The sequence below is a fragment of the Lonchura striata genome, chromosome 6 (genome assembly GCF_046129695.1).
Source record: "Lonchura striata isolate bLonStr1 chromosome 6, bLonStr1.mat, whole genome shotgun sequence".
Taxonomy (NCBI): Eukaryota; Metazoa; Chordata; class Aves; order Passeriformes; family Estrildidae; genus Lonchura; species Lonchura striata.
Window position 1 is genome coordinate 44,835,983 of NC_134608.1, and position 22,724 is coordinate 44,858,706.

The 22,724-nt window shown below is 47.8% G+C and overlaps 2 protein-coding genes across 3 annotated transcripts in view; both read left to right on the top strand.

Annotated features, from left to right (window-relative positions):
* PNPLA2 (patatin like domain 2, triacylglycerol lipase) overlaps positions 1-13,844 on the top strand; it is a 29,077-nt gene extending 15,233 nt beyond the window's left edge. Inside the window, exons 2-9 of the mRNA XM_021555182.2 lie at positions 305-537; positions 714-779; positions 4,660-4,869; positions 5,760-5,820; positions 6,495-6,662; positions 7,094-7,226; positions 7,624-7,746; positions 8,578-13,844. Of these exons, the coding sequence (XP_021410857.1) occupies positions 305-537; positions 714-779; positions 4,660-4,869; positions 5,760-5,820; positions 6,495-6,662; positions 7,094-7,226; positions 7,624-7,746; positions 8,578-8,842 (1,259 nt within the window). The 3' untranslated portion in view covers positions 8,843-13,844. The remainder of the gene's footprint in view (positions 1-304; positions 538-713; positions 780-4,659; positions 4,870-5,759; positions 5,821-6,494; positions 6,663-7,093; positions 7,227-7,623; positions 7,747-8,577) is intronic.
* A 1,183-nt stretch (positions 13,845-15,027) lies between these two features.
* CRACR2B (calcium release activated channel regulator 2B) overlaps positions 15,028-22,724 on the top strand; it is a 45,933-nt gene continuing 38,236 nt past the window's right edge. Inside the window, exon 1 of one of the 2 annotated variants that reach the window (XM_077784242.1) lies at positions 15,028-15,100. The gene's annotated coding sequence lies outside the window, so the exon portion shown is untranslated. Of the gene's footprint in view, positions 15,101-22,590; positions 22,649-22,724 lie in introns of those variants that run through there. The other variant, XM_077784241.1, reaches the window with a different exon arrangement.

Sequence of the window (22,724 nt, forward strand, 5' to 3'; positions counted from 1 at the left end):
CCTGCATTGGCTAGTGCAACAGGATCTAAAAAACAGTGTGAGGCCTTAATCAGATGCACATGATCTTCCTTGACTTCATAAAACATAAGGAAGAGGAGGGTGGCTCTTTGTGATGGGGGTGTGTGAGGGCCAAGACAGCAAACTTCCATGACTTCTATAACATTCCCCTCTTGGGTTGAGCTGTGTATTAGCCAGTGGGGAGAAACCTCTGGGGAAGGCTGGGATTGAGGCTTTTCTGTGCCTAGTTTTGTAAAGGAGAAGACTGGTTTTGGTAGCATTTCATGGTGCATTTGTCTCGTTGCAGGTGAAGCTGGTGCCAGCATTATTCGGGTGTCAAAAGAAGCCCGGAAGAGGTTCTTGGGCCCTCTCCACCCCTCTTTCAACTTGGTGAAAACCATTCGGATGTCCCTGTCCAAGGTGGTGCCAGAGAATGGGCATGAGGTTGCAGCAGGACGTTTGGGTATTTCCCTGACACGGGTCTCTGATGGAGAAAATGTGATACTGTCAGACTTCAATTCCAAGGAGGAACTGATCCAGGTGAATGGACTCTTTCTTCAGAGGGCTGGGCAGGAAATGCATGCAGTTCTGTTTTGCCTTGGTCTCCAAATGTCCTTAGTAGTGGAGTATAATTGCCAGCATGGTGTTCTGAGAACAGTAATAGTTTCAGTAGGCTTTGATCTGATTCTTAGATTCTGGATCTCTTTCTCCCTCAGGCCTGTATCTGCAGCACCTTTATCCCTGTCTACTGTGGGCTGATACCTCCAACCTTGCGTGGAGTGGTAAGTAAGATTCTAAGATGGTCTTCATTAAATTACATACTGATGAGTAGGTTTTGACAATGTTATTGCATGCCTGCTGGCAGCATTTATCTGAAGAGACACAAGAAATTCCCAAATAAACAACTTCCACCAGTGGATAGGCCTTCTTTTCATTGCTGCCAGCAGTTGACTATAAATATCCTGAAGACCAGTGGATTTAGCATATAGTAATAGATACAGTCTGGGGAAGGGCTGGCTGGCTCAGCAGAGTGTTCTCATGGTAGAGAGCACTTTCAATCACTGGGGCTCCAGCTGTCTGTATGTGGAGAGAAGTTTGGCCCAGGATAAAAGTCATGAGTGTAGTCCCTCTCCCATGTGCCTGGCACTTTCTGCAGGGCTTTAACTAGTGGTGTGGATACTGGCCCTCTTTTCCATGGAGTTGCTCCTGTCCTTTCTCTGACAATAATGCTCTGTTGCATGTCAGTGCTTTCTTTAAATTGTGTCCAAGAGCAATTTATCCCTCTGTGTTTGCATGTTAGAAATGAAAACCCATTAAAGCTGTGCAGAGCTGCAGTATTTCTGGATATTACACTCACGCTTTAAGGGTCTCCTGGTTGAACTTGGTCTCCCTTGTGCTACACAGTTAATGAACACATTAAAAAGCAGGGGTTTTGCAAACTACACAGTCAAAAGTGAGAGGGAGAACTGTTACAAAATATGTGCCCTGATTTACCATAAGTGATCTGACCATAGTGCTTCTGTCTGTTAAGAACACAGCATCAAATCTTCTTTGATTGCTACCTGTGTCCTAAAAGTGAGGTCAGTTTTGCTTCTACATAATACACAGCTTGGCTGGTTTTGTCTTGTGCAAGCATGTTGGGCAGGGAAATGACCTTGCAGGAGATGTCCAGTGTTCTCCAGCCCTTCAGAGAAGTGACAGAATCAGTAATTTGGTGGGACCATAGCAGTGGCTCTTGCCTTACACCTCCTTGGGGCTAATTAAGGTCAGTGTGCATCAGGAAAAAAGTTCACCATTCCAGAACTGTGTACAACATCAGGGTTTCTGGAATGTGCAGCTGCCCTGGCACACTGAGGGATAACTTCTCATGGGAAAAGGTGGGGAGGAAATATGAGATGAGGAAATTTAATTCCTACCTCTTCCCCAGAAAAGCATGGCTCTGAAGGGGGATTGCGGATGAGGCGAGAGGTTAAATTGGGTTGGGTATGAGCTTGGGAAATGCTTTTGAAAAGGAATGCATGTTCTCTAGCATGCCTGTGGTGACTGCATTTACCACAGAATAAACTGACAAGCCTGGCACAAGGCAATGTTTTTTCAAGGCAGTGTTACTGTGTGCAAGGTGCAAAATCCATATTTTGCCTTCCTCCTAAATTTTTTCCAGTGTTCACTTCTCTGAGATCTGGTAGTCTCATGGAGTGGATGATGGGGATGGGCAGGGGAGTTAAAAAAACCACAAACACTTAAATATTGAGAAATCAAAAAGTTGGTAACTGACCTGCCAACACAGACAATAGTTGTGAATTGTTTGCAGCATGTGGGTGAGGTGAATACCTGGCAAGGGTCACAAAGCTGATTGTCAGTCATGTGAGTGAGGGACCCTATGCACAGGAGAACATGGTAAAGGAGTGGAAGTGGTCACCCCAGTCTATGAACCATCCCCTAAAGCTGCTGCTGCTTGTGCCTGCAGGCAGCTGGTGGCTCCAGCCTGTGGCTTTGGGTTGTTCTGGGCTTTGCAGGAGGCTGGAGAGTGGTTACACTTGGGTTTACTGGGGATTGAGGCAAATCCAAGGAAGCGGCAGCTGAGCTTTACTGAGAAATGTTAATCAGCATTTCTTGGAAGCAATAGACCAGAGAGTGCAGGTGTACTCCTCGATTTCCATGGAGTCAGAAGGATTTGCCTGTCAGCTCTGTTGTAGTTGAGCCTTTTTTCTAATGGCATCTGTGCAGTCTTGCTGCCACCCTCAGGGAAATGTGTCTTCTGCATCCTTACTACAAAACTAGTGTTCTCCAGCACTAAAGCTTACCTCCTTTAACTTTAAACAGAGTGCATGCTGCCTGCTTTGCTCTTCTGGTCCCACTCAGCATTCTGAAATCTCATCCTTGCAAAGGGAGTCGGGCAGATATTTCCAGCCCTAGCTGTGCCTAGTCTGGCTCTCAGTGGAGCAGCTTTGGGAAGAGGATGACAATGGCAATTTGCTGTGGTTGCTTTAGGCTTAGGGAACACTGATGCCCACTTTAGATGGAGGAGAGGGTTCTGTTGATTGTTGGCATCTTTGTTGTCAGAAAACATCTTGTGTCTGAGGTGTGTTACTGTTCTGAGAGGATGTACTTACCCTTGAGTTTAATCTATCCTGTCCTTCCACTTTATCGCTATCCAAATTCAGGTGGTGTAGGAGTCTCTAAGTGCCTCTCTTGACACAGTGTTTGGTGAGCAAGGGCTGCCATGAGGGTAAAATGTCCTGTGCTCTGAGTTTGGGCTGCTGTAGCCTACAACTGTAATCACAAGCCATCTCCCATGAAGCTGTAGGCTGTATGCAAAGGTAGCCCTGAAGTTTAGTTTGCCTCCCAAGAGGGGACTGTGCAGTCCACCCTGACCTTGTTGCATCAATGGCAGCTGGCTTGCTATAGCTAAATTCAATTTTTTTCAGCCCACAAGCCTGTGAACTGTTCAGGATCAGAGAAGCTGCTTGAGGTGTCTGTCTTGTCTGCCATCCACAGCAAGAGAGCAAAGTGCAAAGAATCCTCCAGGCACCACATCCAATGTTTTCCTAGGCACTGTGCAGCAAAAAAGCAATGTTGGTGGTCAGTCTGCCTGTGAGACAAGAGGAAGCAGGATGCAGAATGGAGCACCTTCTCCTTCAATCAGCATTTCTGTGCTCTGCCTGGGTTTAGCCTCTACTGGCTCAGCTTCTCACCCAGCAGAGTGCTGAAAGATGTTTACAGCTGCTACTTGTGGGGCTGCATAGCCCCTGTATCATGATTTGTGTTTGGTTAGGAAGGAAACAGATCCAGGCTGCAGGATCAATCCTGATATGAAACCAGCAGAATTCCTTTGTAACTGAGGTTCACAAGGGGAGAAATTGTTGCTCTGCAAAGACCCCCAGCTTCCTTCTCTTTTGGTTTGACCAACATCCTTTTCCGATTATCTTTTGCATGTTGCTTACTCTGCCAAAACCTGTGATAAGGGATCATCTTGCTCAGCTCCTTATGCAATTACAGTATCCAACGAATGTTTTGAGAACATACTACTGGAATTGCCCTTCCTGCAAGGGTAACACAAATGTTTATGGTACAGAAGAACAGAACATTCTCTGATAAGAGGGTGCTGTTAAGAGCAAACCCCAAGTCCCTTGTGCTCTGTTATCACACCAGAGCAAGTGGATTCCCAATGTGTGTGTGTGTGTGTTGGGATTGCTGCTCGATAAGCCCACTAGCAACAGATCGGCTGGTTTTTCTCATAGGTAACAACAAACCTTCTGCCAGCGGGGACTTGTGTCTGAGCTTATTCATTTCCAACAGAAGTGAAAAATGGCACAATGTCACAGTGCGAGAGCTTAGATCAGGGCTAATTTACACTGCAGGTGGTTGTTGGTGTGTATTACTATTTAATTGGACAGCAGTCAGACCGCATAGGAGATGTAAGTCAGCAGTCACACAAGTGAATGTGCCTTCCCTATTGAACACTTGTGAGCAGCATACTTAAGCAACAAAAAACACATAGCAAAAGGAGTTTTTATAAACAACACAGCTGTGCTATCACTGGTTTTTACTCCTCCAGTTCTCTTCCCAAGCTGTTGGCACAAACAGGAAAAGGGACATGGAGTAAAATAGCTGCTTGATCAGTTGTGAAAATGAAGACTGCTGAATTTGTTTTGATTTCAGAGATATGTTGATGGAGGGATTTCTGACAATTTGCCCCAATATGAGCTGAAGAACACAATCACGGTGTCTCCGTTCTCGGGAGAGAGCGATATCTGCCCACGGGACAGTTCCACAAATATGCATGAGCTGAGAGTCACCAATACAAGCATCCAGTTCAACCTTCGCAACCTCTACCGCCTCTCAAAGGCCCTGTTTCCTCCGGAGCCACAGGTGAGTGAGTTTCCTGGCCACACCAGAACTTGGGGACCACAGATCTTGGGCACTGTGTGCACTTTGGCAGGAGAAGATTGCAGACACTGTTAGTTTTGTATCTTGTAGCTTTGTCTTTAATCTCGACATTACCAGCCCAGTGACTTGCTAAACCTTGAGCACAGGGTTTGTTTTCATTTTCTGCTTGAATATCTAGAATTCAGATGGTAGCAGTTGCTTGGACAGTATTCCTATGTTGCTCTCTCTAGAGTAGTCATTGCCTGGAAAACAGGTTCACTGTAAACAAAGATGAATTAGCCATCAGAACCAATGTGCACTTCAGTGTGTTAAGGTAAGGATGGAGCTGCCAGTATGAAGCCTTTCTACTGTATCAGTGTAGCAAGTGGCACTGCAAACTTTGTGTACTTCTGAGAAGATGCAAGTGCCAGATAGCCCTGACATTTGGACTTAGTAAGCATGCATTCATGTGCTGAATGACTTGGGCAAGTTTTTTCCACCCCCTCTCTAGTCTTAGCTGGCTTTATCTGCAAACACAATGGCCCTTCCTGGCACCTGCAGGGAAGTATTCTGGGCTGCTTGTCAGTGTGACTGCCTGAAGGATGCCCACAGCAGCATCAGCTGTAGATGGGGCAATGAGATAGCTGCAACTCTGTGCCCCCACTTAAGTAGGATTCTAGGTGTCCCTTCCAATCTAAATTGTCCTATGATTCCCATAGCCAATATATTGATACTATACCTCCCATTCCTGCTCAAAGCTTGAGCAAGGCTGGCAAGAATGATACTTGCTCTTGGGATAGCGCAGGAGTCAGGACAATTCCTCTGAAGCCAGCATTGTGGTAGGTGTTTGCTCAGCCAGTTTCCACATGAATCTTTCCTTCCTCTGCCCACAGGTGCTGCGGGATATGTGCAAGCAGGGCTATCGAGATGCACTGCACTTCCTGAAGAAGAATGGTAAGGCACTGGCTATTTGTAGGGTGCACTGACTTGCCTGTTCTGTGCCACATTTGGTGCCTTGGCTTTGAGAGTAGTTGATGGTGCATATGAAAGGAGGAAGGGAAGAACTGAACTGTCCCTCATATACTGCGGTATGGAATAATCCTTAATGAGCCTTGCCCTTCAGGAAGGAGAGGTGGAGTGGTGACCTTTGCAGTTACCAACACAGTTGCTGGGCAGCAGTACCATTTGGGGCTCCTGCAGACACCCTGCTGCTCTCCGTGTGTGGCTGGGTCTGTGGGCGCTGCTCTCTTGCCTCCAGCCGCTGCGGCGCTGGGTGTGCGCCTGCTGCCACCTCGTGTCTGTGGGCAGTGATGCGGACCGGGATAACTGGGATTGCACTGCAGGAGGGAAATCTTGCATGCAAGATGGGCGAGTGGCAGGTTATAGCAACAAAACTCTGCCAGCTGCGAAACTTAAAGGGGAAATGTGAGAACTTGTGATGGGGAAGGAGAGAATGAATTTAAACTAGCAAGGTTTGTATCTCCTTGTGGTATACATCACAAGAGCTGTAAGCTAAAGAGACTGGGCATGACCTCAGCCTGAGGGGAGTTAGGCTGAAGCAAGGACTGACACTCTAAAGGCAGGGCAGCTGGTTTGTGTCATCCTTACAGTATAACTTCTCTTCTCAGGTCTCCTTCATCCTCCAAGTCCTGCCCGTCCTCTCCTTGCCATAGAAGCACCTCCAGGAGACAAGAAAGAGGAAGAAACAGAAGCTGAGGACCAACTAGAGGACAACACTGCTCTTGCTGTTGTTGAAGAGCATATCTTTGAACACTTGCCTCCCAGACTGAACCAAGGTATGATTCAAAGGGAGAGATTACAGGTAATCTTCCTGTGCTGCCTGCTCTGCCTCAGAAGATTACTGGGATGTGTGGTTATTGTGTATAGCTGGGGTTCGTCATGCCCAGGAATTGAAATGACACCTGCTGAGGGTTAGATGGATTGGGGGGGTCTCAGATAAAGTTGTGGCTCATACTGGACTGGGAGAGGTTGATTCATTTGACAGTGTTCTGCATGGTAAGGAGAGGAGAGGGTCTTGCTGCTCACTCCTTTAGAGTCTGATGAAGGTGAAAGCTGCTGGTTTTAGCTGTGCTCATGGAATTACTAACCCTGAGCAAGACTTTCTTAGAAGTGGGGGTTAGCTGCCTCAGGCTGAGTAACTTCTGAGGTATGACAAGAAAAGATTGTCCCACTGGGGATATTCAACCATGTTTTCTTCTGCCTTCAGCTCTCCTGGAGGCTTGTGCTGAAAGAAGAAGTTTCTTGACTGGCCTGAGCAACATGCTGCCTGTGCGTGTGGCCACGGCCATGATGGTCCCCTACATGCTGCCTCTGGAGTCTGCAGTTTCCTTCACTGTCAGGTGAGCCTTGGGCTGGTCCCTCAGTGGTGCTCTTCCCAGTGCAGACAAGTATTTCATGTAGCTGTAGTGTTTAGCCAGAGTGGGATTCTCTCTAATTCTGCACTGCTGGTATTCCTGGGGAAGAAGCTCTTGACATTTATCAGATATGACTAAAAAAACCAACCAACCAAACCCTCACAAAACCAGAAAAACAAAGAACCCCAAACTTTTCCTATCTTCCTATGTCATTTAGTTACAGCCACTACTTCCAGCTTGGAGGAAGATTGCTGTGTGCTAGAACTTGCCCCAGAAAATGGTGATAAATTTTTGAGCCTTAAGGGAGACTTTGGACCTGGTCCTCTTTTAATCATATTCTCTTGCGTGGCCCAGCTAATGGTTGTTTCCTGTCTCTTTACAGGTTGCTCGAATGGCTCCCAGATATCCCTGAAGATATAAGATGGATGAGGGAGCAGATGACAGAAATCTGCAACTATCTTGTGAAGAAAGCCAAGAAGAAACTAGGCAGCCATCTTTCAGCCAGGTATGGCTGCTTTTCTTCGCAGCACTGTTCTGAAGGAGCTCTTCATTTCCCCTTACACCTTTGAATTCTAGAGACTCTATTCCACTGGAACAGAGGAAATAAGGCAGAAATTGACCAGAAGGATTTAGCACTTAGACTGAAATGCAAATCTGGTCCACAGTTTCTCTTGGCTTCTTTAAATGTCAGATACACTCAGCGCATGGTCCCCTTCCGTTGTGCCATTGTAGGAGACAAAGTCTAACTGTCCCCTATTATGGGGGACATTGTCTAAAGTAAGTCTGATTAAAACAGTATGCCAGCTTGTTTCATGCTCCTTCTACAAGACAGAGGTCTTTGTGACATTTGCTGGCCCAGGATCCCATGAAAGTTCTTTCTGAGAAGTACTTGTGTTCAAATGACTTCTTCTACCTCAGTATCTCAGCCTGGTTTTTGTGGGGAAGGAATATGGTGGCCAGGGAACACAAAAGAGTTTCCAAATGAGACCGAGTGCTTTGGGCCTGTGCCTGTGCTTCTGGACTGAACTCCTGCAATAGCTCCTGGCTTGAGGCTGTGGCAAGACTGTTCTGTGGATGAGGATAGAAAACTCACAGTAGCACTCAAGGGGTCCCAGCTGTGGTTTGATCCTAGTACAAAGGTATAATTCTTACCCAAAAGAGTTCATGGTCTGAATAACTGAGAGATGTGACGGGGGGAAATGGGCACACAGAGACTTCTCACTAAAATCATGTAGTCAGTTTAGTACAAAACAGGCCTGTGGTACTGGCGCTCTAGTCTGGTGGCCTGCTCAAGTCTTCCCATTGTACTGAGTCTCTGCATGTATTTGCCTTTCAGGCTTTACTACCACCTCGAGCTGGGAGGGCCCCAGAAGCTGCCAATTTCTCCCGCGGCACCCTGTGGTGAAGCACTGCCCATGTGGATGAGGAGCAACCGCTCCGTTTCTGATGTCATGATGAAGTGGGAGGAGTACCAGCGCCAGCTCATGCTGGGCTTGCTCTGCATCAACGTGGACATGCAAGCCTCCCTCTTCCCTCGGGAAGGGTTTCAGTTAAAGCTTCCACCTCTAGACTGTGCAAAAGAGTGCCTGCCACTCTTCTGAGCCTGCTGCTGTGAGGGGATGAGAGTGGGTGGGAAGGAGAATGGACATAGGGATGGACCAGTCTCATCCCCCAGCAGCAGGCTGTGCCCCTTGCTCCTGAGTATGTTGCAAAGGGGATATCCCCTGCATGGAGACTGGTGGAATTGACTGTAGCCATTTGTTGCCCACTGGGCCAAGCAAGGACCTTGTGTTCAGAGCCACACACAGGCTGATTCCTTGCTCTAGACTTGTGGTGAGGCCTGGCCATTGCCTGTGGCCAGGCTGATGCTGACCCAGCTGGGCTCTCCCACATAGTGCACTTTGAATTGCCACTGGCTTTTTACCGCCAAATAACCAGGATGTAGATGACGCTCTCAAGTTCATACAGCTTTGACCTCCCTTGGTTTTTCAGAGCATGTGTCTTGATTCCTCTCCTTAAATCATCTGACAGCCCTTAGTTCTTTGTGCTACTGAAAGATGAAGTAGCCTCTTGCCAAAACAATTTTTCTCATGGCTTTCAAATCTCCTCCAGACCTTCCTCTTTGCTGAAACCATGTCCTTTCCTCTCTCCCTTAATTGCATCCTCACCAGAAGCCAGAGCTGGTCCTGCAGAAGACTACACTGGAACTGCAGAAGTGTAGAAAAGTTATGTATTTTCCCTGATTCATGTTGTCCTCATGTCTCCCATTTTGGTTGGGGTCCTCAGGGAACTACTGTGACTTGAACTCTGAGTGTTAAGTGATTGAGCTTATTTTAAGAAGTAATTTTGACAGATTTTTTTTTCCAGGGAAACATGTTGAATTTGAGCCCCTATTCCTGACTCTGTGAATGGAATTGGTGTGGGGTTGCCCTGGAAAAAGCTCAGCCTGGCTATCTCAGGATCAGCTTAGCAGCTGAAGCAAGATGAAGTGATTGTAGGAAGATGAGAATTGTGCAGGGCATGTTATTTTTGAGAGGCTTGTGGTGGAGTGTCACAGCAAGTGCTGGGGAAGTGGCTGCCTCTGACAGGGTCAGTTGGGCTTTGCTCCTTAAGGGGCTGTACAACTGAGGCAAATTCCAAGTGGGATACAGAATGGGTCTCCTGCCAAATTGAGGCTTTTATCTTTCTTTTGCTCAGAAAGTTTGGTTGTTGAGGCTTTGGAGCAAGAAGGATTTAGGCTTGTAGCTACACCAGCATCACAGCTTGTGTGTCTTGTGTTGTAGCTCAGAGGTCCTGCTCTGCAGCTAGCAATAGCAGGACCATGTGAAGTGAAGACTGTTGATGCAGATGCAGCCACTGCATCAACAGCTCCTCTTTGTCTTGCCCCTTAAAAGACCGGAGCTGTAGCAGAGCAGGACTCTTGAGGCACTGCCTTCTCTGCAGTGGTCTGGTTGTGGTTTGTGTGAGAAGTATGAACTCCCTGCTCTTCACAGGGTGAGACATGGCTTCCTGTGGGACTTGCATAGGTTTCAGCTTAGGTCTTCACACTCTGACAAACCCAGCTCCTGGTATCTTTTTCTGTTGCTTGTCTTGCTACATGAGGCGTCTTCTACCTCTCCTAGCACAGTGTGCAATGGCCAAAGCAGACATATGCTGTCTATGCTGGGGAGCAGGACAGGGTATTGGAAGCTGATTATGTAGCCTATACACGGAATAGTAATTTTTAATAGACTCTCTTGTGCACCTTAGATTTAGAGAGGGAAAATAAACCCAGAAGTTGTGCTAATCACTGGAGAAAGTAGTACATCTTTATGAGCAGTGTGGGTGACAGGGTGGGTGCTGTTTCCTATGAGCACAGTTGTGCACTGGGCATGAGTTTGGTGTTTGTGTGGAGATGGATAAGCATCAGGATTTTCCTGCAGTGGCTGTGCCAAGCTGGGAGGCAATGGAGTGGGCCTCTGCCCAGGAGGCAGTGCAAGAATGAACTTGTGACTTAGATTGTCACCCCACTGCTTTGCTGGATGAAACAAGGGCCTGTGTAGTTTACAAAGCAGGCCTGCATTTATGCAGTCAGATTTAGTCTTAAGCTTTGCATAATTAAGTCAGTTAGGGAACAGGGAAGTCACTACAGGAAGAGAAAAAATTGGAGGATTCTGAAATCAAGACAGAATATTCAATTACCAATCAAGTTGATCTTGTGATTGTTTAAAGCCCACAGGAATAAAATGGTAGATGCTAGTGAAAGTGAACCAGCAACAAGCTCCTGTCACTTAGTGGAAGCATGATGAATTTGATGAAAATTGGAACTGAGAAAAGGCGGTCATTTTGTGGTTTGGTATGGGATTTCTTTTCTTTCACTGTTTTGGACTACCTTCTTGGGGGGAATGGCACATGCACAGCTACTTAGATTGCTAAATGCATATCTCTTGTCCCCAGTGCACACAGAGCAATTGGCAAGAACATAGAGATATTTAGTGGCAAGAAATTAAGGCATTTTGTCCAGAAACAAAACATGTGAGAGGGGCAAAACTGCATAAGAAAAATCTTCTGTTTAGGAGCTGCTGCCCTTTTGACTCTTTTTTTTTTTTTTTTTTTTTTTTTTTTTGAGTTAATTTATGGGTGGAGAAAATGATGCAAGTATTTTTTTATCCCTTCTTCCTGGACTGGTAAAACCACTGAGTGATTATGTAAACCACTAAACTATGAAATAAAATACTCTTGGCAACAGAGTGTGCTAAGAAGTTGCAGCTTGGCACCCTTTACCCCTTGCCTTTTGCATCAGAATTGACTGGGCTGGTGCTGACTGGGCTGATGCCACTGTCTTCCAGTGCTCTGATCCAGAAGGCTTGGGGATTTTGGTTCATGCATTTCAAGAGACTAACAGCTGTGCCTGGTAAAAGGCCTGAGTTTTGTTCTGTGTTTCACCTCATCTGTAGTTTAATTTATTATATTAGCTTCTCCACGAGAAACTTTTGTACACTTCAAACTATAACCACAAATCAAAGCTTGGCTTTAAAAATAAAGGTCTAAATTTTCACAAGGAAATTCCTGTTCTCCCTATGCTAATTTGCAGGGTGTGAAGGATACTAGGAAAGTACCACTCTGCATTAACCCTTTCTTTGTCTGTTTTTATTCCCCAAGTGTTACAATGGCTACTGTAGGCTTTATAGATTTGAGCTCTGATAAGGGAACTGCAGATCTGTTAAAAATACCTGAAACTAACCTCATTTTCCTTTTTAAAAGTTTTACCCATTTGCTTGAAATTCTTGCTGCTTGTCCATTACACATTGCAAAGGATGAAGGAACTGGGGAAGATCTCCTTTCCCACTGCTGAAAAAGGGCTGTGTCAGCTTGTGAATAGCTTTTTGTTATGCAGTGCTGCCTTGTCTAGATGAGACCCCACTCTTTTTGAAATCTCTGGAAACCTTGTGATAGGCTCTGGATTGGATATGGAGAGGTTTATTACAACAGTGCTCACTGGAACTGTTCAGCCCCTTGTTCTGTGTGTACCTCATGGTGTGCAAAGTTATCTTCTGGGCAGCCATTGCTGATTAACTCTCACTTGCCAAGTCTGGAGGAGCAAGGTCATCCGTGGCAGTCAGTCCATTCTGCTCCAGATTGTGTAGCTGGGCAGCCCAGCAAGGCTCTCCAGTGTATGGAGAGTGAGAGGTCAGGTTCCTGGACAAAAATTCATCTTGTAGTCCATGTCCATAGGTCCTTATAGCATTCACTGGATTCCTGCAGGAGTCCCAACCCTTGCTCTTTCCACTGTTTCACATAAAGGGTCTGTGCATTCAGGAATCCACTGTTTTTTCCTCCTTCCTGTGTTACTAATTGCTGCTTCTAACAAGGGTAATGGTGACCTTGTTGTGCATCTAACCAGCCCCTAACCTGTACAACACCATAGAGTTGTTTTGGGTACAACAGTCCATGCCTATGGCATGCTCTGTAACCGACAAGTAGTGTGTAATTGGTTTGGTTTGCTGCCTGCCCTACTGCTAATTCTGTTGCAAGCTGATTTTCAAGGGATAGGAGAAAATACTGACCACTATGTTTAGGACCTAGGAATTGTTCTCTCATGGCTTCTTGGAAGGCTGTGTACCTGCAACACTCAGAGAATAAAAGAGAATCTGCTGTCTGCCAGCACTGGGGCGTCCCTAGTACTTTTATATTCCTCAGTGGTTTTATTAATTTATAAAAATTATCTAGTAATTCACTACTTCCTTGGAGGAAAGAGCTCTCATTTTTGCCAAAGCAGTTGTGGGGGAAATACCTGAAACTCTGTGTGTGTTTATTCTTTATGGGAATAAAACAACAGTAAATTTCTACTAAATATATGCTAGATGTTGTGGGTGGCAGGGCTGCCAAAGTCAGAGGGCCTTGCCAACAGTTTTCTCAAGCTCTTCTTAAATCAGTGAGAGAATGGCCCACCTCACCTGGCTGCCATGTCAGCCAGCTTGTTTGTGCCAAACACGCTGTGCCTTTACAGTGGGCTCTGGCCTCCTGTCCCTCTGGTGTCTGCCTTTCTGAGTGCAGCAGGACTCGCTCCCCTCTCCTCTCCCTCCTTCCCCTTGCCTTCTGGTGGGACATTGCTCCTTTTCCAACCTGCAGGCACCTCCACCAGGACAGCCCCTAACTGCATCCACCTCACTTTTTGGATCCACATCAGCCCTCCTGCACAAGGAGGATGAAACTCTAGTTCCAAACAGGGGACTTGGAAATGTAACTTTGAAATAAATACCTCTCATTCTGGGGTTTTCTCTTGTTCTTGAAAACAGCATCTAAAGCAGCACTTTGAGCTTTGTGTGTCCTGGGACTCCACTGCTGCCACTAAGTTTGAGAAGACCCTTAAGCACACAACACGTGGAGGTCCTGTGGAAATTACTGGTGTCAGAGCAGCAACTAGACCAGCAATAGCATAACAAGTTATATATTTACGTGGCAATGTCACTAAGTAGTGTTCACAGTCACTTTAAAAGTTCAGTATTAAATTGTTGATGCTTTTTTTTTCTTCCTGTTTCTATTTTCTAATGTTTTGCTGAAGAAAATGTAACTATTTATTTTGGCAGAAATATATCTTCCAATAAAAACTTTCTCAATATATTTACCTGGCTCTGGTAGGCTGCTTCTCTTGCTGTTTAAAAGTTTATTCAATATTTTTCGCATGTAGTGTATGATGTGGGTTTGTTTTGCTAGGCCCAAGCCCATTCAAGTTCCTCTTGGGGTCAGTATTTATCAGTACACAATAAAGAGGGCATTTTGGTCCAGTTCTGATTTACTCAAGCCTAAATGCCCCAAGTGCTGTTAGCCTGTTTGTTTGAGCTCTGTGGCAGACCCGGGTTTCCAGGAGGAATTAAGCACTCTCTTGTGGGAATAGCAGGTGTTTGGCACCTGTGAAAGGGTTAGTAAAACGTTATCCACAAATCTGAAACTTCTCCATTACGGGACCACCCCTTGAGGAAACTGACCCGCATTCTAGGGAGTCTGTTTCCTCGCTGGTGAAATAGATGGTTCTGTTGTGTTTCTGTCTGTTATGACAGCTACCGAGGTCTGCCCCGGTTACTCTGCAGCTGGAACGCTTGGAAACGTGGGAAGGCCGGGGCTTTCCTTGCTGCCAGCCCAGGGCTCTGGGCACGGCGGGGCTGCGCAGCAGGGACAAGAGGCTCCCACAGGCGGGGGCTTGGCGCTGCGGGGCTCTGCTGGATCGGCAGGGCTCGGGCTCCTTTGTCCAGGCTTTTGCCAGCCGCAAACTTTAGGAAGAGACTTTGTTGTGTGCTGTCCCGTGGCGGGAACAAGTGCTGCAATTGGCACTGTGGGGTGCACCTGGTAAAGCAAACAGCTTTCCGAACCTCCAGTACTGCACGATAACAAACCCCAGCCCGGTGCTGTTAATCCGTGAAACGGAAAAAGCCATAAAGCCGCCCGGGCGCTGCCTGCGGCTCCGCCGGGGGAGCGGCGGCGAGCGGGGCTGGCTGCGCGGCGGTCCCGGCCCCGGCGGTGCCGGGGGTGCTGGCTCTCCCTCAGGACGGGGCTGTGCCGCCGATCCCGAGGGGCCCGGCCCGGGGGTGCTGGCTCTCCCTCAGGACGGGGCTGTGCCGCCGATCCCGAGGGGCCCGGCCCCGGGGGTGCTGGGGGTGCTGGCTCTCCCTCGGGGCGGGGCTGTGCCGCCGATCCCGGGGGTGCTGGGGGTGCTGGCTCTCCCTCGGGGCGGGGGCTGTGCCGCCGATCCCGAGGGGCCCGGCCCGGCCGCCCGCCCGCGGCCCCGCTCATTTCCGGCCGGGGCCGCCCCGGCGCCAGCGGCGGCTCCGCTCCCGCCAGGGCGGCCGCAGGTGCCGCTCGCTCCCGCCGGGCCGGGCCAGGTAAGCGCCGTGCGGGCAGTGCGGGCGGCGGTGCGGTGCTCCGGGCCGGGCCGGTCCTCTCCCCGGGGTCGCTGCCGGCTCTGCCCGGCCGGGACCGCAGCCCGGCTGCTGGGGAGAGGCTGCCACGGCGAAGGGCCCCGCCAGCGCCTTCACCCTCGCCTTGCCACCCCCGCTGCGGCTGTGGGGAGAGCCCGGCGGAGGGCCGGGGGCCCTGCGGGTCCTCGCCTGGCCGCAGCCACACGCCGGCCCCGTCCCCAGCTGCCGGAGGTCCCTCGCCGGTGGCGGGCGGTGCGGAGCATCCACAGCGTTCCTGTGCGCCGCTGCATCCTCCCGCACACAGCGCTCCTGAGGCGGGGCTGCGGCCGTGCCGCGGCGCGGGGAGCGCTGCCCTGGTGGGGTCCGGCATGGGGGATGCCTCTTTTGCCCTCTCCTCTTCTGTCGCTGTGAAGCCTGCAGGCTCCTTTGATAAGTGGTCGCGGAACTTTGGTCTTTCTTGTTGAACCTGAGTGGAGACCTTGTTATTTTCTCTTTTCCTTTTTCCAACATCCTTTGTTCATGGAACATTCTTTCTTGCCATAGTCCAGGCACTGCACCTTATAAAGATGCTGCGGGTTCCTACAGTGGCTGTGTTGGTGCTGCTTCTCCTTCTCTGGAAGGAAAAAAGAACCAGAGCTTTCTCTCTCCTAAGACTGCGGCGTCTTTCTCTTTAATTGCTTGCACTCGTGGGATGCACTTCGGTGAATTTGTGTGTTGAACCTAAGTCCTTCCTGTAGGACTTCCTGAAAATAGCTGAGGGGAAAAGAGGTCAGCTGAGGGGAAAAGAGCCTCAGACACAGGGAGATAGCTGTGCTCAGGAATATCCTGAGGAGGCAGGATAATCCAAACACAACTTACTTGTTTAGTTGTGACCTGCTGAGTTCTTGCTTTTTCTGATGGTTGTTCTGCATCAGAGGGGACTCAAAATACCTTAATTTCTCATTTGCCTTCTGCAGGCTCAGGAGCAGTTGTATCTTATTTTTCATGTTCTAGAGCTACATTTATTTCTGAGGATCCTCTAACCAGTTATATGTAGATTAATATATATATACATGTATATTTGCTGAGGGCTATGGAAATTGCTTTTCTTGACCAAACAGATAATCAGTTTGGTCTGTCCTTTCACTGTCCAGTTCAGGTGGTCCAGAGGAAGTTCTGAAAAGCTGCAGTGAGCTGGGATGTCTCTTTGCCAGGACACCCTGCTCCACAGAAAGTGATGTGAGGCCTGAGATATAAAATTTTAGAATCCTTTATAAGATGGCATAAAATGTCTCTGAAGCTACCTTGCTGGGCAAAAAATATTCTCATTCCTTGGAGCATCACTCTTCTCTTGGCCTCTTGTGGCAAGCTACAGTGGGAGTGTCAACTATATTCTGCATATATAGGATAGATAGGAAAATTTCTCCCCCACACCCCAATTTGATGCATCTGATGAATCGAGAGCCTCCTGTCTACTGACCTGAAGATGGTGCTGCAAAGGAGGGCTTCAAGTGGGGCTGTCTTTAGCAGCACACAGACAGTACTGGGGAACTGCTGTTCCTGATGACTTTGCCTCAGAAAATTAACTAATGGGATGAGGACAATTGACAGCAACAGATATCACATGGGCTCAGCTCTGCACAATGCTCTTCATGGTCAGAGAGCTTTAAGGAGATCGATCCCTATGTTTGGCAAACTAAGTTTGATTTCCATAATGCAGCTACTTGCTGTCTAAATATTTTTGATTTCATAAGGCTGCTCAGGGGACTGAATCCTCCTTCCTCTCCTCCCCTACTTGCAGGAGCTTGTCTTGGATGTAAGGACAGTAACGAGAAACTTCAGCTGTAGCAAATGTGCCATCTTCCACTGAGTGGAGCAGCGTCTCCCTCCTTCCTGCCAGATGCCTTGGCTTGTTATCCTTGTAAAGTCTGGGGTGGAAATACTTGGTTTACTCTGTATGTCTGAATCTCTCATTATTCGTTTGTTGTCCTACCAGAACAGCAGAATTGCAACAATTAGCAAGAGCTTCTGTCCTTTGTCACTGTGTATCCTTGGAGGTACCCCCCCTAGCCCAGCAGCTTGAAAGGGAGGTGCTGTGGATGTCCTGATTGACCCTCCTAGTGTTTTCCTAGCAATGTTCTCTTTTCCTCATCCTGCACCCCTAGCCTTTAATTTCTTGGCTGATGCTGAGAAGAATTTCCCTCTGCACGTCCCTAATGCACATTTTGCTAACCAAACCTGACCTCTGTAGCTGTGCAATGAGCACTGGGGTGGATCTACTAAGTATTCCCATAGGCTTCTGCTGTGTTAAGGAATACCAGGTGCTCCCCTCTGGCCACATGATCAAAAGGTTTGCCAACCCTAAGCTTTTATATACCACCAGCCACACATTAAAAAAACCAAACCATAACATCACATATTTTTTTCCCCTTTTAAATCCCATTATTAATTTGCTTTTTCCTGCTTATTTCTTAAAGATTTCTGGGTGTCTGTATAAGCTGCCAGGAATTCTTGAATCTCTGTGCTTCACCTGACTGCAGGACCTAGGTGCCTTAAGCGGAATAACAAAAACTGTGAGCTTTGGGAGAAGACAGCACCCAAAGTAAAGGTGGGCTGTGGCACTGTGTACTTTCAAATGCAGGCTGGAGCCATGCTGGGCTTTCCCGTGCTTAGTTCAGGTTGGAGTAACATGGCTGGGAAGCCCTGTGGACTTTTTAACCAAATGTTTGTGTGACAGAGCACTAAAGCAGCAACAAACACTGTCTTGTGCTCTCAGAGACTGTGGCTTCAATCTAATCATAGGTTTGTTTTGGAGGAAATGAGATTTGGTGCAACGCTTTGGAAGATTACAGCGTTCTTATCTGCTTGGCATAACTAGGGGAAAATCTGTCAAGTAAAAAGAGTGAGAGCAAGGAGGCTTGTAACATCCCTGCTTTCTATCCAGTGAAGTGTGTGATTGCAGTTAATTTAGCAGACATGTCATCTGAAGGAGGAGCTCTTGCCTCTGTTTCTGTACCTTCAGTCTCTGCTGTTACAAGACTTTGTATCATTGTTCTGCACCAGTTCCTGCCCCATCTGTGTGGAAGGGACTGCCAGGTTCAGAAGGATTGTCTGAGGATTGAAAACCATGCAAGAAAGGCTTGTGTTGTTCTGGGAATGGCAGGAGAGCTCTGAAAATGTGCCTGGGAGCCGTGAGCCTCCTGAGATTTGCTGTGGAGCTCCAGCAGTGTGTGGGCTTGGGGTGGCTTGAGCTTGTGTTGTTGGTAAGATCCTGGCAGGTGTAAAGGTGTCCCTGCTCACAGCAGGTGAGGTATCCTGGGCTGAGGCAGCTGTGTTTCTGGAGAGATGAAACTGTGAACAAGGGGAAAGCTCTGAAGACCTGTCTACAGCTTTTTGAAAGAATTAACCTTTAGCACATGTGCTGAATGAAAGTGAAGTAGTGCAGTAAAGACTTTAAAAAGCCTAATTTTTGTAACTGTGGAATAAAGGTAACAGATCTACTTGTTTATTGCATTCTACTTCAAGCTCTCCCAGTGAATAGCAGGCAGGATATCTGCAGACCTTTGGAGGAGTAGCTGTGTGGTGTTAAAAATAAAATTGCGGAATGTCTAAATATGTCATTTAGGCTATGGAAAGCAAATCTTGTGGGAAAACTTCAGCTATGTTTGGATATAGCTAGGTGAGTCAAGCCTCTGGAAAAGGAGACAGCAAACTTGCAGGCTAGCTGTAAACCCTTGGCTGAGCATGGTGGGAGCTGGGCAGAGGTTCAACTGCAGGGAGGCAGAGGTTCAACTGCAGGGAGGCAGATGTAACACATCCTACAGGAACTTGGTGGCCCTCACTGTTACAGTAGCTGAATTTCTCTCCAATTTGTTCAGCATAACATCTATGTCTAAGAGTAATGCTTTTATCTGCCTCATTTCTCCCTCTTCTTCCCTCTGGAAAATGAAGAGCAGAAAACCAAGTTCATCTCCAGCTGGGAATTGAAGTGGTAGGTGACCTATAGGTTGAAGCATGACAAGATGTTGCAGTCTTATCTCCAGACAAGACTTCTGCCTCCCTGTAAGCACTGCTTTGTTTCTTGGCAAGGAATAGTGGGGCTGTATTGTGTCTAGGGAGGGTGAGCTGTGTGCCTGTGCTAGCACCTGAGCTGAAGGTGGGGCAAGAAGTGTATGCATTGCTGAGCCTTATTTTCCCCCCAGCCCTCCCTTGTGGACTGAATGCCCATTTTTTGTGGGACAGGCAGGCCAGCAGAGCCATCTGCTCTGGGGTGAATTGCTGCAGGCTGAAGCTCCTGGCTCCTGCCCAGCTCCCCTCCTCAGCAGGTGCTGAGCGTTGCCCAAGAAGAAAGACAAGCGTCATCATTGCTTAGATAAGATAAAGCATGACCAAAACCCTTGGCAGGTGTGGCTAGATGCTGACTGGAATTTGTGCAGCTCAGAGGAATAGCCAGGCTCTTCAGCTGCAGGGAGGGTAGCAAAGCCTCTTTAAAATATGGAGACTCGATGCTGGAGCCCAACAGGGAAGGTGAGTGTAAGGGTGTGAGTGAAGGAACAGCCACCAGTAGCCCTGTGGGCAGAAGGACATCTGTGTGCCCCTGTGCAGACTCTGGTTGGATGTTGCTTCATGGCAGCTCCATCAGCTTGGTGCCTGTTGAGCAGGGCTGTGTGGGTGACCTGGTGTCTAGCAGGGCTGAGAACCTCTTCAGCAGCAGTGTCTCTCTCTCTTCTCCTTTGGCTTTTGAAGTTCTGAGATATCTGTTGTCCTGAACTTTCCTTCTGTCTGAGATCATGGAAACTCAGAAAAAAGTTCAGATTTATTGGAGGGAGAAAGGATATGTGGGCGCTCTTACAAATGTCCATGTTTCTTCTGTTGCACACTTTGTTCCTGTGCTTGAGAGCTGCCTTCCTTCTTCCTTATTCTCTTTTCCTCTTTAAGGAGTTTGCAAGATGCCTGATCTACCTTTGCTTTCTCCCAGCCATGTAGCCAGAGGGGTAATCATCTGCTTGGTAGAGGTGCTCAAACCCCTTTGATTTAATGGATTTCCTATGGCACAAAGTCTCTTTCGCTTCCTATGCAAATCGGGTTGCTCAGTCAAAGGCGCTAGATGCAAATGGACCACTTGTAGCTGTTCCCTCTTGAAGAGTGGTGTGGGCTTTATGCCCATGGAGATGAGCCCTCAGGAGCTGGGAGAGCAGAGAAATACAGGGATTTATGCTGAAGAAAGGTCAGCATGGCTGTAGTTCACCTGTTCCTGGACATGTGAGGTGGGATACCAGGCAGGATATTTCATGCTGTCAGCATCAAATAAATAAGTGTTTGTAGGAATGGATTAACACCTGCCAGTTATGGGTGTGGGGGGCTTGGTTGGCTATTGTCTCCCCTCTCTCCTTACCAAGTCCCTGCTGCATCCCAGGGCAGAATCTGTGCGACTGTGATTTGGTGACTCAAGCCACTCTGACACCTGGATCGCTTTCCTGTATTCAGGTTGGGTAAATAATGCTCAGTCTGTAATCATGTTTGAGAGCTCTTGCTATTGCCCTAGATATGGGGAGCTGGAGTGATGCTTAGATTGGCTTAATCCAATTCGATCTGAAAATCCACTGCTCTGAACAATAAATGTTGCGTGTGGGGGGTGGTATTCAAGTGTTTTTACTAAATCAAAAACCTTTTAAGCATTGGTAGATGAAACCTTTTTCTTTTCAATGTGTACCACGAAATACACAGGATATGCAGTATGGTTGAATTAGCATTACTATGGGAACAATAACTTTTTGTATTTCCTGGCCTTTATCCGTGTAACACTAAGGATTCATTAATGTGCCTCCAAAATGTGGGGTTTTGGGGGTGGTTTTTTTGTGTGTTTTGTAAGCTTTTTTTGTTGTGGTCAGTACTTAGAGAATGTTTATAAAGAACCCCAGGAGGAGATTAGAGATAGGACAGGGTGCAAGGTGCAGGAAAGCAGTTTGCTCCCTTTTTTGTGCTGTTCTAGCAGCATCCCAGCCAAAACCATGGGGCAGTGTCAAGCAGGACTTCTGCAGCAATGGTGAACAAAATGGTGAGTAAACTGCTGCTTGGAGGCAGATACCTCATTTGGTATGGGTTTGTTTGGTTTTATTGGGTTTTTTGCCACAGCTGCTCTGTTAGAGCTTGCCCCAGGGGATTTGGGGTCCTGCAGCTTAGGCAAAGCTGAGCCTTCGAGGAATGGAAAAGTGATCATGCCCTCTGCTAGAACAGATTCCTCCCAGATGGCTCAGGGGAACTCTCTGACCCTGTTAAATCTCTACTAAAGACAATTGTGATTGTTTGTAGTAGGCTTCATGTCCATTTTTTAGTCTGGATTTTGAAATAAGCATCTTAAAATAATAAGGAAGGATCTGTCTTTGCCTTCTACAGGTCCCATTTACTTGCTGCTGAGAGAATGGGGCTGTTTGAAGCTCCTCTCTTTCCAGACTGATGGGGTCTCTGCTGTTCAGACACCAGCTGGAGGCTTCTCAGGGGAAATTTGGTGGAAGAGGGGATTTTCCTCTCTGTAGAGGGTAGGCTTGCCTGCTCATGATTTGTATGGTGAAACTTGTTTCCTGGGCAAAAGAGGCATTTGAGGCAGGGGTGAGAAAAGGGCACAAAACCTTACCAGGTGATGAAGAGCCAGCCTGCCTGGTCTTAACACTTTCCTTTTTGTCTTTCCTTTGTCACCTGTCCTGAAAAGACCTCAGGCTTAACCAGTAGGACCTGACACAGCTGAGAGCATCTTTGTGCTGCCTGAAGACCCTGGAGCTGCCACTGAGCGACAAATCCCCATCTGCATATCCAGCTGTCATCAGGCAGGGATGGCTTTGCTTCCTTTTGGGGATGCTGTGGGATAGAGTGATGCTCTGCCAGTGGCAGGACAGAGGGTGGCATTTCTGGTTGCTGCAGTGAGACAGTCCTGGGATGTGCACCCCACCCCTGGTGTGTGTTTTATGATGCTTTGGAAACATGCTGCTTGTCCTGTCATTTTATGCTTTGCGTCTCTTTTCCCGAGTTCTCTGTGCTTCTCTTTGTGAAACAGGTTGCTAGCCTTGTAAAACTGGAGTTAAACTTGAGGCAGGATTCACAGGGGTAGTTTCCAGCCCTTGCCTGGTGAAAATTGGTTGGGGGCAAGGCAGCAAGCTAAGTAGAAGCACAGCTAGAGTTTCTCAGGGAAGGTAAGTTCAGATGAGGGATCATCTGCTTTCTTACCCCTTCTTCCCCTCTTGCTTAAGGCAGCCCAGAAAGCCCTTCTCCCTTGCAGCTGTGCATAAGGTGGGATTACAAGGAATTTACCTTGGAAGCTCCGGGGCAGGTTTTCTTGTGCTGCCCTCTGAACCGAGGACTGCGAGGCTGTGTTGGAAAGGGGCTGAGATGCGGAGGGAGCGGTGCAGACCACACCTCCTGGCTTGGACCGGCTCTGATCCTCTATTTACAGTGGCGGTGTTCCTTCCCCGCTAGCTTTTGCTGTGGAACACACTGCTGCTTCCAGGGAAGGGGAGCAACACTGTCCTGCTGCTCCAGGTATCTGGGGACACCTGCAGAAAGACAAACTGGGGTGGAGGGGAGGGAAGAACGTCTCTCATTTGGGCAAAGAATT